The sequence below is a fragment of the Durio zibethinus genome, chromosome 23, assembly GCF_047325235.1.
Source record: "Durio zibethinus cultivar Kanyao isolate XHJ-2024 chromosome 23, ASM4732523v1, whole genome shotgun sequence".
NCBI classification, from domain to species: domain Eukaryota; kingdom Viridiplantae; phylum Streptophyta; class Magnoliopsida; order Malvales; family Malvaceae; genus Durio; species Durio zibethinus.
This window is the reverse complement of record NC_143184.1, coordinates 1022872-1037344: the sequence shown is the minus strand read 5'-3', so window position 1 is coordinate 1037344 and position 14473 is coordinate 1022872. Positions and strand designations below refer to the sequence as shown.

General features: G+C 36.3%; 2 protein-coding genes across 2 annotated transcripts; one reads left to right on the top strand and one right to left on the bottom strand.

The window, feature by feature from the left end:
• Nucleotides 1-2219: 2219 nt before the first annotated feature.
• LOC111313665 (squamosa promoter-binding-like protein 7) lies at nucleotides 2220-6333 on the top strand. The gene is made up of 3 exons (XM_089752822.1): nucleotides 2220-3490; nucleotides 3857-3975; nucleotides 5666-6333. The coding sequence occupies exons 1-3, from the start codon at nucleotides 2805-2807 to the stop codon at nucleotides 6067-6069; spliced, it is 1209 nt and encodes a 402-aa protein (XP_089608948.1). The 5' UTR covers nucleotides 2220-2804; the 3' UTR covers nucleotides 6070-6333.
• A 3451-nt stretch (nucleotides 6334-9784) lies between these two features.
• Nucleotides 9785-12716, bottom strand: LOC111313759 (squamosa promoter-binding-like protein 8). The gene is made up of 4 exons (XM_022914492.2): nucleotides 12098-12716; nucleotides 11074-11829; nucleotides 10265-10431; nucleotides 9785-10154 (listed from the first exon to the last, which is right to left on the bottom strand). Exons 2-4 carry the CDS (start codon nucleotides 11727-11729, stop codon nucleotides 9991-9993), a joined length of 987 nt encoding a protein of 328 aa, XP_022770227.2. The 5' UTR covers nucleotides 11730-11829; nucleotides 12098-12716; the 3' UTR covers nucleotides 9785-9990.
• Between the last annotated feature and the right edge of the window lie 1757 nt (nucleotides 12717-14473).

Here is a 14473-nt window from a genome sequence, read left to right as displayed (position 1 = left end):
TTTTCTTTTACTATCTCGATTCTGAATGCATGACTACCATCCCCTTCCACCTTTCATCCTATTCTCCTTTTCTTTTGAGTGAAAGGTCTCATTCACCTTCCCCTTTATATCAAATTTCATCAGTTTGAGCAGGATTGTTTAGCTCATTGGGATATCAGAAAGTTACTTACCCTTCTTCCCCACTATCCATAATTTTTGTTTTTGTTTGAGGTCCAGATTTCCCTACCAGTTAAATTAAGTAACTGTAGAATTTACTGCTCAACAGTATTAGCTAGGGATAAGACAGTTATGTTCTGATCAGGACAAGGATTCCTTGTTTGAAGAAGTATAGAGTGTGTCAATAAGTATTTATTTATTTCAATGCTTTTGATATCAGCCGGGACTGTGTTTATTCCTTGGGATCCAACGCTTTCATAAAGAGAGAATGTTCCTTTTACAGACTTAAAGCCGAAATTTTGATGACCGGAGTATTCCAACGGTCCCCCTCTTGTAACACCCAAAACAAGAAACAAACATATATATATATATATATATGATATAAGACTCTCAATATTTTATAGTCATATTAAATTTTTGAATAATTTAGATTCAGATTGAATTTTATAAAAAGATAAATTATTTTATTTTATTTTTTCACAAAATTTAAAATCAAAATCTTAATTAAAAAAAATCAAATTTTAATCACTCAAATCAATAAATATATATATATATATATGAAAAATGGTCTCCTTCTCTCCCAATCCCGTATCCTTCTTTTTTACCTTCTCTGTTGTAAACCTTCAGTGTGTTTCATTAAAATAAACAATATGGTCTCAGGCTTCTTATGGTTCCCTAACTCCGTTGAAGTACGGGAGTATAGAATTTGGAAAATTGGATCGTCAATCAAAGTTTGTTTACATGCACGTGTCAAACACCCACTTTACAGGAACTCTTTTGTTTCATTCTACTAAATTTTCTTCAATTATATTTTACTATTAGTACCTTATACAGGAGTCAATGTTTTCCATCGCCTGCTGTAACAGTGCAACCCAAGTTGGACCATGATGTCCGAACACGTTGTTAGACCTAAGGTCATTAATTGTTTTGGGTCTCACAACTTTGGATACCCCGATGCTTCAGTTTTTAACTATGGTAAAATCTTTATGCCAAACCTGATGGGGTCGGCAGCAACAGCCCAACAGCCAACAGTGGAACGAACGATAGCTTTTGTTTAGGTTTAAAAGGATCATAAGAAGATTAAAAAGCCGATGGCAAAGAGCCCAAGTCTCCCGAGTCCTGATTTGCTAAAAATAAGGATTGGATTGGATTAACGAGACAGCCTGTGTATGTGTTCTCTGATATTGACAATTGCCCATCAGTGTCAGGCAGCTCGTAGTAGGAATAATATTTTTACTTTCTTAATAATCCAAAGCAGAGAATTTTTACTTTCTTAATAATCCAAAGCAGAGAAACTGCAAAAAGGCTTTGAATTTCCATCCCAGGAATGACAATGGAGTGTTGAGAACCGTGGTGAACGTCCCCCTTTACAGCGTGTAAACAGTCGATAAAAAGGCGCGTGGGGGCTGAATTGTTTCAGTAGTGCTGGCCTAACTGATCATATTCTGATGCGATCTGTCAAAAAATGGACACAATGGAGTATTTATAAAGTTACTATCACTGTTTGGCTTGAACTTCAAATCACATGGCACGACACTGAGTTCGTTTAATTTTTATGTGCAAAAATGTGTAGATTACGATTCCTAAATAGTTACTACATGTAAAGATTTTAGTTTTAATTTTTAAAACTTTGAAATATGAAATTAACATTAACTTTTTTTATTAAATTAAATAACATCTTAACCACTCAAAAAATTAGACTTTTTTTGTACAAAAAACAAAATATTTGAATATTAAACCCATATATATTTTGTCTTTTTTTTTTTTTTTAAAGCTAAGGGAAACAAATGTTGATTTGAGAAACCAAAAAATAAATATTAATATGGCCAGAAAAAGGGGAAATTGGGGGAGCGTCAATCGATTCCATGCAGATTTTGCACCTATTCTCGGAATAAACGAGTCTGACATCCAATCGAAGCTCGGTTCGGGTGACGCATTGAGTCCCCTTTGGAAGTGTATTACACGTTCCTTGACTGCTTCTACAAATTCACTTCTACAATTACTTACATATATATATATATAACAAAAAAAATTGTAAAGGCGGTGGTTTTCTTTCTTGCTGCTTATCAGCATTCTGAACCAAAAATAAATTAGAAAAACAAAAGGGGGAGTGATTTATCTGATCTTCTTCAGTCTTCTCAGTTATCAACCTCTCTCTCTCTCTCTCACTTGTTACCGCCTCGGCATCTGATTCTTCGTATCAAAGTAATCAGTTCAGTTTTAGCCCACTTGGATTGGCCCACCTTCACTCTTCCCACGTGCCTCTCTCCCCTTCCTAAAACTCACAGCTTTTCTCTTTCTCGAGCTCCTATTCACTTCCCCATTGGGATATAATAGAATAACGAAGAGCCTAACCCCACATTCATATTCTCTTACTATTATTATCTCTTTCTTTCTCTATTTTTTTTTAAACTTTTTTGTTTTTGGTTTTTAAATAAATATCCTCTTTTCTGTAAAACAATCAAAGGATGCTTCAGTCCTCTCTGTGTAGGCAAAACCGGCAAAGGTAAGCAAAAAAAAAAAAAAAAAAGTATCCCAAACCCAAAGCTATCCACCGTTATCGCTTAATTTTAATAAACAGATATATAGGCAAAGGCACTACGGAGTACGGACACTGCTAACTTCAACTGCAAGTTAAAAGACAGATTATGGAAAATGGCGGAGACATGTTCATGGGGAATCGAGGGCAAACTGGTAATGACAGCATTAATCTTGCTTGGGACATGCGGGAGCTTAAACCTACAACTACAAAATTCGATTGGGGAGGCAACAACAATATTAACACCTTCAATTTGTACGACACTACCACTTCTATTACCGCCGCCGCCAAGAGGGCGGAGACTACTTCATCTTCCTCCTCCACAATCCCTGAGGCGAGTACTGCCCACGCCCTGTTCCTTCCTCACGATGGTATTGCTACTCTTGCCCACCACTTGAACCAGCAACATTCTGTTTACACGGGCAATGTGTCTCGTATGCAACCCGACCCTCTTCTTGTTTGCTTGAAGCTTGGCAAGAGGCACTACTTCGAAGAGTCAAAAGCTCTGACTGAGCGACACCTGGCCGGTGGGTTCCCCATTGGCAAGAAAGGTAAACTCTACTGCAATAATCTTGGGAGGGGCAGCGGCGATAGTGCTGGAATGGGGCCTTCCTCGTCCACAGCCGTGATGGGACCTCCAGCGACGGTGCCAAGGTGTCAGGTTGAAGGATGCCATGTTGCACTGGTCAATGCTAAATACTATCACCGGAGGCATAAAGTTTGTGAGATGCACTCTAAGGCACCCAAGGTGGTGGTGCTAGGGTTAGAGCAACGTTTTTGTCAACAGTGTAGCAGGTGAATCTTTTAATTATCTGTTGCGTTTATTTTTTCCATCTTAGGGCTAAAAAATATGCCATTAAAGTTTACTTAAAAATAAGTACTATTTAGTGTTATCCATTTTATCTAATGTAGTACATTTTCCTTTTTTTTATGGTTTTTTACACTAAATATATATTAATGATTAGAGAAAATTGGAGTAGTGAATAATATTTTGGTTTTGTTTTCTTCCAATTTTCCCTTCATTCTCTTTTTCTTTCTAATTTTCAATTATTGTGTCATTGTATGCATTGGTCAAATTTGGCTAATGAGAGAAATTGAGATGAGTATTAAGAAATCTTTGTATTTTTATGAGCTGACGGATGAGTGGGCAAATGGGCATAGGTTTCATGTACTGTCAGAGTTTGACGACTCGAAGCGGAGTTGCAGAAGGAGATTGGCAGGGCACAACGAGCGTAGAAGAAAAAGCTCACTCGATTATGCTTCCAGGAACTCTGCCCAAGGTACTTTTTTTTGTTGCTTTTTAATCAGTTCTTTAATGTAATATATATATATATTTTTTTTAATACAACAAAAGGAAAGCCGGGGTCGAACCGCTGTCTTGTTATTTTCTTTAAGGCTTTCTTGAAGACAGTTCTTTAATGTAATAACATAGTGTCGATTATGGATTTTTTTTTTCGCTACATGATTTACATGTGACATTATTTTTATTATTTTACAAGTCCTTAAGACTGCACTAGCGGATGCTAATCGTGCTTTTCCAAGATGCACAAGGCTTTATGTCTCGGAGAAAATGAACTTTGCTTTTGAAAAACCTGTTGGAATAGTCAGAGTTTGGGAACGCAAATAATGAGCAAAGCAATACAATGCCGCCCACTGAGCTTATTAATTAAAAAGTGCATTTTCCTATATGAATCTTCTGCTTTGGGATAAAGGTTTTATGCTGTTTAGACGTGGATTTTTTTTGCCTTCAATTTCTATCTCAATTGAGCTGGTCACAGTTGAATCCCTGTTGTTTGAATAGGAATGGTCCATTAGATGCTGATATTCAATTGACAATCGTCATTGAAATAAGCTTGAGCTGGTTAACGTTAAATATTCTCTTTTTAAATTTTAATTAGCATTGAACTTTTTTAGATCTTTATGCCCAAAATATAAGCTATGCCATGTAGTCTGCTTTTTAGTAATGTTAATACACTTAGGTCTAATTCTACGCTTTAATCAAACCTTGATTTTTCGTTGGGTTATTGAAAAACATTAAAGCAGTGACATTTGATATTGTTGTAGCTTATTAATTTGGACACAATTTCTTTTGATGAAGCTTATCCCCAATGCTTTCAAGTTTCAACCCTCTCCCTCCAACATAACCCCATTAGACCTTGGTAAAAGCCACCCATCTTAAAAATAGTTGAGAGGGAGTAGGGAAACTTAACTGAGAGGACTTAAGATATTCTGACAATGAAAATGTTAGGCCCATAGATCATGTTGTCATTCCCACCTGAATTTAATATCAATCATATCTGAATCAACCCTTTTATATTGGTAAAAAGAATTTTAGCTTTGTCCCTATGTTTTCAAACTTCAAACCCTTTTGGTCTAACTTTCATGTGCATTTGTTCTTAGTATATTGAATTGGTAGTAATCTTGTCAGTGGAATAATGCATGCGCATGAGCATGAATTTCTGTGCATGTTGATTAGAGAAAACAAATTTTATGTATGAATTATGATCAAGTTGCATTTTTTCCTTAGACCACCACAATGATTAATTAAATTCCAAAATGTTTGGTGTATTAAGTTGAGCAATCCTTCATGCTTAGTTATAAAATGACAGAGTTGGTTTCTAATAACAAAAATTTGTGAGCTCAAAAGGTACGCTGTACTTCTGTGACATTCTTACTGTGAATTTCTTATTAACTTGTGATTTCACATGATTTTTTTAATATTGCATAATCATTTAATGTAACCATTGTACCCTTTTCAATCACCTAAATTTGTGAAGAAAACATTTGCTTTCTAAATATTGTATAACTTCATCTTGTATTAAAGCGAGCACTTATAATACTTTTGGAGCATTGATTATGTTATGAATACAATTGTCTTCATTTCATTTGAATTGTACATTAGATCACTGGTGATCAACTTACGTGATTTATGAACTCAGAAAGCTGAACGCGTCACTATGTTCTTAACAGATAATAAATTGATGACAGGGAGATTTCCATACCTATCGTGGCTGACAGGACGTGCTTTCTCTCTTCTGTCATCTAGGGCTGATTCTTGGGTCTCCCCATCTGATCTCTCCTCGAGATCTAGTGCTGCCTTACTTGAGCTGATTGCTGAAAATCGTGCTTCCATTCTGGCCGGGCAGCTTATACTCAATCAAGACTGGCACTTGCACCACCATGCAATGGAAAACCTAGGGCAGGCCCAACCTGGGTCCGGTTCTATAGGAGTTCAGCAGCATCACTCATTACCTGAGCCTCACCGTTGGGACAGGTTTCCTGAAACCGGTGCTCAAGTGACATTAGATCTCATGCAGGCTTCAAACTCAGCATTTGGAATGTTGTCTGTGGGGGAGAAAACAAAGGAAGAGTAAGAAGAGTGTTCGGAGTTGTGGAATTCCTTGGAGGGAGTTGAATTCCCATTATTTATTGGCTTGAAATACTGTAGTAGTTGCTTGATTTTCTAGGATGATTATTAATATTGATTGTTGGACTGTATAATTCATTCATAGTATGAGAACAATTGTCTTCACTTTGTTCTATGTAACATAAATTTCTGACAGTTTTCATTCAATCATGTGGTGATAAATATATATATTTATTTAGAACAATTAATTTCATAAATGCATTTGATGAATTTCCACCAGTTATCCTTTGGACTCATTTTGAATTGAGCTGTGAGAGTTGAGCATTTTCTAGTTCACACTTTCGACGTAACCAAATTAATTTCTTGAAATATACTTGAATGATGCTTTAAGTTTTCAGAGTTCATAGAAGAGACTGACAACAAACTTTTGGAGTTTGGACCACAACCTTATAATTGGGGCAACAAAAGTCAGGTTGAATCTGACCCTGGTTTGTTGAGTTCAGTAACATTTTGCAAGTAAATTTGTTGGGGCTGAACTCGGATTTTCATTTCTGAAATTGATGTATGCTGAATATTTCATGCTTAGTTTGTGATCATTTATCAATATATAGTTGATGCATAGTCGGCATTAGGCACCTTTTTATCATTAATTGAAGGAATTTAAGCTTAATTAGCGGCTTAATTATATAACTGCGCTCGCTCTGCATCTTGTTGAATGATTTTCCAGCATAATGAAAGTTAATTGACTATTTAAACTAAAATTATTAGTAATGATATTAAACGTTTTACAAATTACTTTAACTTATATACCTAATTAATATAATTAATCTTAACTCAGTGAACTATATATCTTGGATCAATTAATTATTAATCCAAGACAATTGAGGATGTTGTGTCTTGCCCTGTAACGTGTTTCCAAAGAAGTATCATAGCCTTTTGTCCCCTTGTTTTTAAGCAGTTAAGCATACTCGAATTCCGGACAGGTTTAAGCAGATTCATCTTCTATCTCAATCAATTAATAATTTTCTTTTGTAAAGTAATAAAGGACTGATATTGGTGAAGGCCAAAGAAAATTATGTCTGCCCAAGTTTAAATCGTCTCAAAAGAAATTATTCCCTTCCTCTTAAAATGACAATCCTTTTCTTATTTGTAATAAAAAAATTTTAAAATAAAATTTATAAATTTTGAAAAACATATTAACCCAATTTAGGTGGTAAGGATGGGAATAGGGATGATGGGAAATTTTCTGATATATGGATTTAAAAATTTTGACCTATAATGGCTACATATAAATATGTGAATGATAAATTTATGGCTACATTTTGTGTCTTTCAAAAGCGAAAGTAACCCACCGCCAAGAAGAAAAAAAAAGGAACAAAACTCCCTTTCACGATCAAGCACATGGCAAAAGCTAGCTACCAAATCCGAAAGGCTCCCGATACTAACTGTTGGGAACTATAAATCCATATCATGCCAAATCAGTTGAGGCCGCCACTTTTACATGAACTGTTAAACCATAAGAGAAAAACCACGTGGCAACGAGGCTTTGTTTTAGTGATAAAAAGAATCCTAAAACTCTGAGGACAGGCGGTAAATAAAAGAGAAAAAAAATTGTGTGAGGGACCCTACAAAAGCTGGAGAATGGGGAGCTAAGGGATTTGCTGCACTCCTACCCCGAAGCAAAACGTGAAACGTTGCTTGACAAACCCTTTGTCCAAACACACGCAGGGAAAGGGAAAAAGAAAAGAAGTTCCGTCCCCCATGTATCTTCTTTGCAAACCAAGAAAAAAAAATCATTTATAAATGAAATAGTTCTGAAAAACATAGGCGAAGTCCGTAAGTGGGCCATGCCCCACCTGACCTTAGACATATTCATGTGGTTCTACAATTTAAACAGTGGTATTTGGTACCAAGCTGCCGCCTGGTCCACCACCATAGCAGTCATTACGTCTACTCATCTGATGGGTAACTCAATAAAAGAAAATCTTTTTCTTTTATCCTTCTGGTTTCTCTGTTTATTAACTATTAACTACACAATTACCAAATCTCTTTTAACAGCCGTTTTTTTAGCTTTAAATGTCGGTCGTTTGAAAGTGGGTTTAATCATCTCACCTATCGAAGATAACTAAGTGAGATGAGTTCGATATATTAATATCGCTTTCAACATTCCACTTTGTACATGATGTCGGACAATCATATTTACATGCTATGCTATGTTACATGCATTTTTTATTTTATTTTTTACTCTATTTTGGTGATTATTTATATATATATATATGACAATTTGATCTTTCAAAATTAATATAAAAAAATTAAAATCATAACAAATATTCGTGTTCAACTCGGAAATCCAAATAAACATAGCATAGCTACAAAATATTATTAGGAAATTTCTCTGTTATTAGAAGGTGCGAATTAGGAAATTTGATATATTTTGAGACCAAAACAAACGCTAAAGATTAGGATTGAAGTTAAAACACCGACATATTGAAATGGGTACAAATATAAAAAGTTGATTTCCTCGAAGTTGCAAGGAGGTTTCCGAATGATTTATAGTAAAGCTTAAAGGAAACCCCCTCACTCCGGTTACTAACCCACATACACATAATTTTAATGAAAGAGGGCATAATAATAAAACAAACATAAGATCTCATCATCACTTAGGAACAAAAGTGCCAACTTTCATCTCTGGAATGTCCCGTCGGTCTCAACCCACTGAGATTGCAAGAAAAAGCTACATGCTTTGCCTTCCTTAGCTATCTTCTGCCTTGACATCCCAATGATTTAACTCATGTATTTGTTATTTTGAACTGAAGTACCTGTATCTGTACGGTCAAGAAAAGCTTTGAGAAGAAGAGTGTTATTAGTATTTTATTAATAAATCATACCATTGTTGACAATAATATTATATTTAAATTACTCATAATTAACTGATTGACAATAATATTATATTTAAATTGCTCATAATTAACTGATATGAATGTTCCAAAATTTTCTATGTTGAAAGAAGTGAACATATCAGTATATGGCAGAATAATTTTTCAGTGAGACGAAGGCAGGGAACAGATCAAATGGGTTCCTTCGGCAACGTATAAACTGGTTGAGATCGATCAAATCAAATGTCAAATTAACAAAGTAAGGCGATATTTTGTCTCAGGTAGGCCCCAGTCTAATGGGCCCCTTTTTAGCATCTTTTACCACTCGCTGAAATCCTAACAAAAACATAGCCACACAGAAATGAATGATGATGACGACGACGATGATGTTATGAGAGAGAATTTGGAAACATCAGATTGATTTTCTTCATGATAGCTTTCTTCGGTACGGCCAGCTTCCGTAGAGGAGACAACTTGATTGCCCATCCTCTTCCTTAGTCCCTAGCCCAGTAGCCCTCCCTCCCCTTTCAACTTTCCCAGAAATTTCGTACCATGCCATTTGGTTATTTTTCTTTACATATACAGTGTTACACAGCATTTTCCGGGAAAATTCCAATACCAGACAAAAAGGATAACAATTCGATTCCCAAAATGCAAAAAAAAAACCTGCAAAGTGCACAGCCCCGTTCCTGACTAAATTACACCGTATGAAAAAGAGTACTTTTTAAACAAAATTTTCACTCTCGCACTGGGACAATTGATCATGTCCCTTCCAAAATTATATTCTATATATGCAGAGATACAAACACTACGAATTAGAATAATAATTGGGAACTTATACATATATATATTTGCAATTATATATATTAGATGCTCTATATTAGCCCAAATTTCTTGATGTTTAGGATAAGCTAACACCAAATGATATTACAACTTGAAATTTCAGAGATAAAAGTGAAGAGAAAATCATACTAGAGACATTCAACTCGTTATTGCAAAAGCTAATTCTTAGGCTTCTCTTAAATCTCCATACAGTTCCATGGCATTACTTATTACTCATTATACCCACTCGAGAAAAAAAGTGTGCTTGATGATGATGAAGATGCCGTTGCATTGTAATTAGCTCTTTGCCTGAAACAATCCAATGACATTCGCGGTGGCGAAACTGCCACGGTTACTGATGAAGAAGACTGAACCACAGAATCCGGCGGTGAACCTATATACAAAAAATCTCAAACTAAGAAACCTCAAAAAAAAAAAAATCCTTACTGCTGTACTGTTTTCCTTGTCAATATGACAAAGAGAAGCTTTTTGAAAATGACTTACTTGTGGGTTTGTCAGAGGAGGCATAGCGGCCATTTTCAAGAAGGAGCGGCTTCTGATTTTCTTCGTTATTGGATTGTTGTTGAGATTTTCGCCTGCGACGATTGTGATCGGCCAATCTCTTTCGACAGCTACGCTTTCCATTGTCGAATTCTGAGAGAACGTGGAATCTGCAGAAAGTTTTAAGAACCCCAACGTTAATGAAACTAAGCAGTGCAGTTATTATCGACTGTTGTGAGTTGAGTTGAGCAAAGCCAACACAACAGCATTACATGTCATGGGGGGATAAGCATGATCCTCAGACGATAATGCCCTCGGGATTTCTACGAGTACGGGAGAACCAATCATTTGTCTCACAAAGTAATTCCAGGGGCACTTTCGTCAGCTCAATCCTCCTCCATATTCACAAGAAAAGAACGGAAGAAACAAAAATACTACCAAAAAAGAAGATTCAGGCAAACTGCGATAACGTATTGCAGAGAAAGAGAGAGAATATGAATGCATGTGGAGGGTGTTTCTGTAATTTAACGGTAATTAAATGTGTTTTTCCGTCAACCCAGCCTCCTATAAGTAGCACAGCAAACGGTACGTAAACGGAAATAACAGGGAACTTTTACGGACACAAATGCTATCCGGATCACCCCACGTATGCGGTGGGCAATCATTGGCCCTCACAGGCACACAGGGGCACTTCCGTCATTCCAAACACATGGTTATCCTCATCGGTCATCCCTCCTCCAGAGAGCTTATCGAACACTCTATATGATTGTTACTGCAAAATTGGAAGTGGCATTTTAGTAAATTGCTTAAACCTGCTGCACTGCTGGCAGAATCGTTGAGTCAACCCGGCGGCGATGACGTTGGAGGCCTTGGAATGGAACTCGCAGACTTTATGGCGGCGATGGTAGTGCTTAGCGTGGGTAAGATCGGCATTGCAACCCTCGACTTGGCACCTCGGGCAGTTGGTCAAACTGGGATCTCCCGGTCTAGACCTGCGATAAAGCCGGTTTACAAAGTCATCCTCGGCAGAAGAAAAATACGTACGGCCACCTAAGTTGAGACCAATCCTCGCTGTAAAGTCAACAGGTCTAGAAACTTCCTCCGTCTTTGGAACCAGAAAGTAACCGCCTCCGCTGCCTCCAGCGCCGGAAGTATGGTCCAGGGAGAGCAACGAAGGGTGGGGTGTGGAGTAAGGCGACCCTCCAGAGTAGGCGCGTTGGTCGTATAGGGAGTGAAGATGGGCGTGAGATTGGGGTTGAGCTTGAGCTTGGTTAGGGCTAGGGAAATGGTTTTGGTGGGAAAAGGCAGTGTTGTTTGGATGGGAAAGGAGAGTTTCGATGAAAGATTGCTGGGTAGTGGTGGTGGTGGCATAGTGATCGAACACCTGACGATTCGGGTCCGGTTCTTGATGGGGCTCTTCACCAGATAGAATCATTGCTGACGGATTTCCCCATTCATATTCCAACATTTTGTCAAAGTTGAAAAATTGCAAGATAAACCCTTTTTTCCCCCTTGTTCCGGCGAGGTTACGATGTTTTTTTTTTGTCGGTACGATTGCAACTAATGATCTGTCAACAACAAAGAATAAAAAAATTAGCAAGGGAAGCGAAGAGTTAGAGAGAGAAAGAAAGAGATGGGAGATGTGTCAGCTTTCACAAGAGAAAATTGAGTTGAATGAAAACAAATACAAAGTTTTTTTTTTTTAGCATTGCAGAGAGCTCTATTAAGAGAAAAGTAGCATAGCTTTTGGTGAAGGGAACATGTCGGTGTTCAAGGTGGTTTTAGCCCCCCAAAATAAAACAAAACAAGAGTTTTTTTTTTTTTTTTGAAACTCACCTTACATGCTTACACGTTTACGGCAGTGGATGCGAATTTCGAAACCCTAACTTAACTCTTCAATTAAGCCGCTCCCTCTCTCTCTCTCTCTCTTTCGACTCTATCTAAATCTTCTAGTCTTTAAAGCTCACTCACTTTTAGTCTTTAGCTTAGTCTCTTTAAAGCGCCTTAATCCCTCACTCACTCTCTCTCTTAAAGCCAACTTCAATTTAGCTCTTTCTTTCTTTTTCTCTCTAGGCGAGTGTGTGCGAAACGTGGTTACGAGGCGGCTTGTGCAGCAGTGATTGGTGAGTTTGGGAGAGGAAATTAAAGTTTAACACCCGTGATGGCTACGTATTTGTGGGGGCGAAATGAGAAAACAGTGCAATGAAATTCTGTGTAAAAAGCTAGGAAAATGGAGGAGAGTGGGGTTTGGCGTGGCTTAATCTTTCTTCCCATCTTTCCTAGTTCAACTAGTTGGGCCATCTCTTTGGTTCAGTCTCAAGACAGCAATGACAACAACCGTGTGGTTGGTTTTCTGTCAGCAGTGTAACGCCACGCGGTGCTCTTAAAACCTCTGGTCCCACTCACCTTTGTCTGTTTGATCAACTGCCTAGAAAGCCAGAAAGGGTCATCATTTCTCTTTTACTTCTTTAATCTTTACCCACGTCATTATTCACAAAACGAATTATAAGTAGATATAATTCATCTTGTTTTAATTTGTATTCTTGCTTTCGTTAAAGATTGTAGTTAGAAATTATTGAATGGCATTTCCAGTTCTTGATAGTGTTCATGCAACTGCCAATTTTCAATTTATATCTAAAAAAAATCCCATTGTCAATCAAAGTAGTTGGCTACTAAAATATATACTTTAGACATATATACTGTCCCCATTGCATTCCCAATTTCTGTTCTCTCGAGTCTAATAACAAAAAAGGCGGTGAACGTTTGATCACTTTAAGAAGGGATCATTCATTGGTAGAGAAATCTTTTCACATATTTATCATCATTCAACAATAATAACATATATATAGTGTCACATAAACGTCACTCTGATGCAATTTTTACAATTAACTTTGAAAAGAAATGATTAATACTACTCCTTTTCTAGGATTCGTTTATTAAATCGATAAACTTCACTTACTGGTATTTGTCAGAAAACCAATGTTGCCCTTTTTTTTGGTTTGATCGGAGAGTTTTCTGATATTTTGAGATTGGAGAAGGGATTTGATCTGTCTTTTGCGTTTTAGGGTTGGGAGGTTATCGGAGAAGACGAAGGAATATTCGAGGGGAAGAAAGGGGCATATCATGTAAATAAAAGGAGCAAAATGGGCACATTGTTGGAGGCAGAAAGGGAGAAGCCGATCGTATCTTCATCGTACGATGTATTATTAGGTGTTGTAAGAAGTTTGTTTACATCGAAGCCAGACAGCCCCATGTATACACGCTATTCAAAACGAACTGAGACACGCGCTGCCGGTAGTATACCCCAAAAGTTTACGCATAAAATTCTTCATTTCACAATGGATGCTTTACGGAGGAAAATCCCACTTTATCGTAGGGAGCCTTGGGATTTTTCTCTTGTTGTAACGTTCAAGTTAACCTATATTTTCTTACTTACTGTTTTTCTTCTTTTATTACATGTAACATTAATTTTGTCGATACATCACTTTGATTATAATTTTTTTATATGTATATATATATATATTTTACTTTAGACTAAATTATTGATGTGCAATTTTTCAAAATTATCAAATGAATTATGTACTTGTAGCATTTATTGTGTAATTTGTTTAATCTTGGTGAAAAATCTTAGAAAAAACTTTTAACAATGCCAAAAATTATAGTGGCTGATATAAAGTCTATTAGTTAGTATATTACCTATCACATATCTAATTATTTTTTTTTCTCTTATAATATTCCACATATCTAATTCTTTTTTTAGCTCTTATAATATTCCCATAAGTGATATGTTTCTCCATAGTTAATACCAAATAATTATTGTCATGTATGATTAGAAGTCCTTGCAGGCTTGGAAAATCATAAAATTCTTACAAAATCTTGGAAAGGCAAGATTTTTTACCCTATATCTTATTTTAAAATCTATATAATAATAATAATAATTTTTTAATGTTTTTAGGAAACAAATTCTTAATTATATATCACTAATTGTTTAGTAATAAGAATAACTTTTGATTTTTGGCATCATTCTTATTACTGTAGTCCATATGTTTTATATTTTATGCTCTTAAATACAATGTATATCCTTGTTCACTTTTTGCCTACTTAGACTGTTATTATATACTTTAAAATCCCTTATATTGTCAATTTATATGGCTGGATGTTTGGAATGTAAGGCCAAAATAAACTCAAACTTAAAGGATGAGCCAACACTTC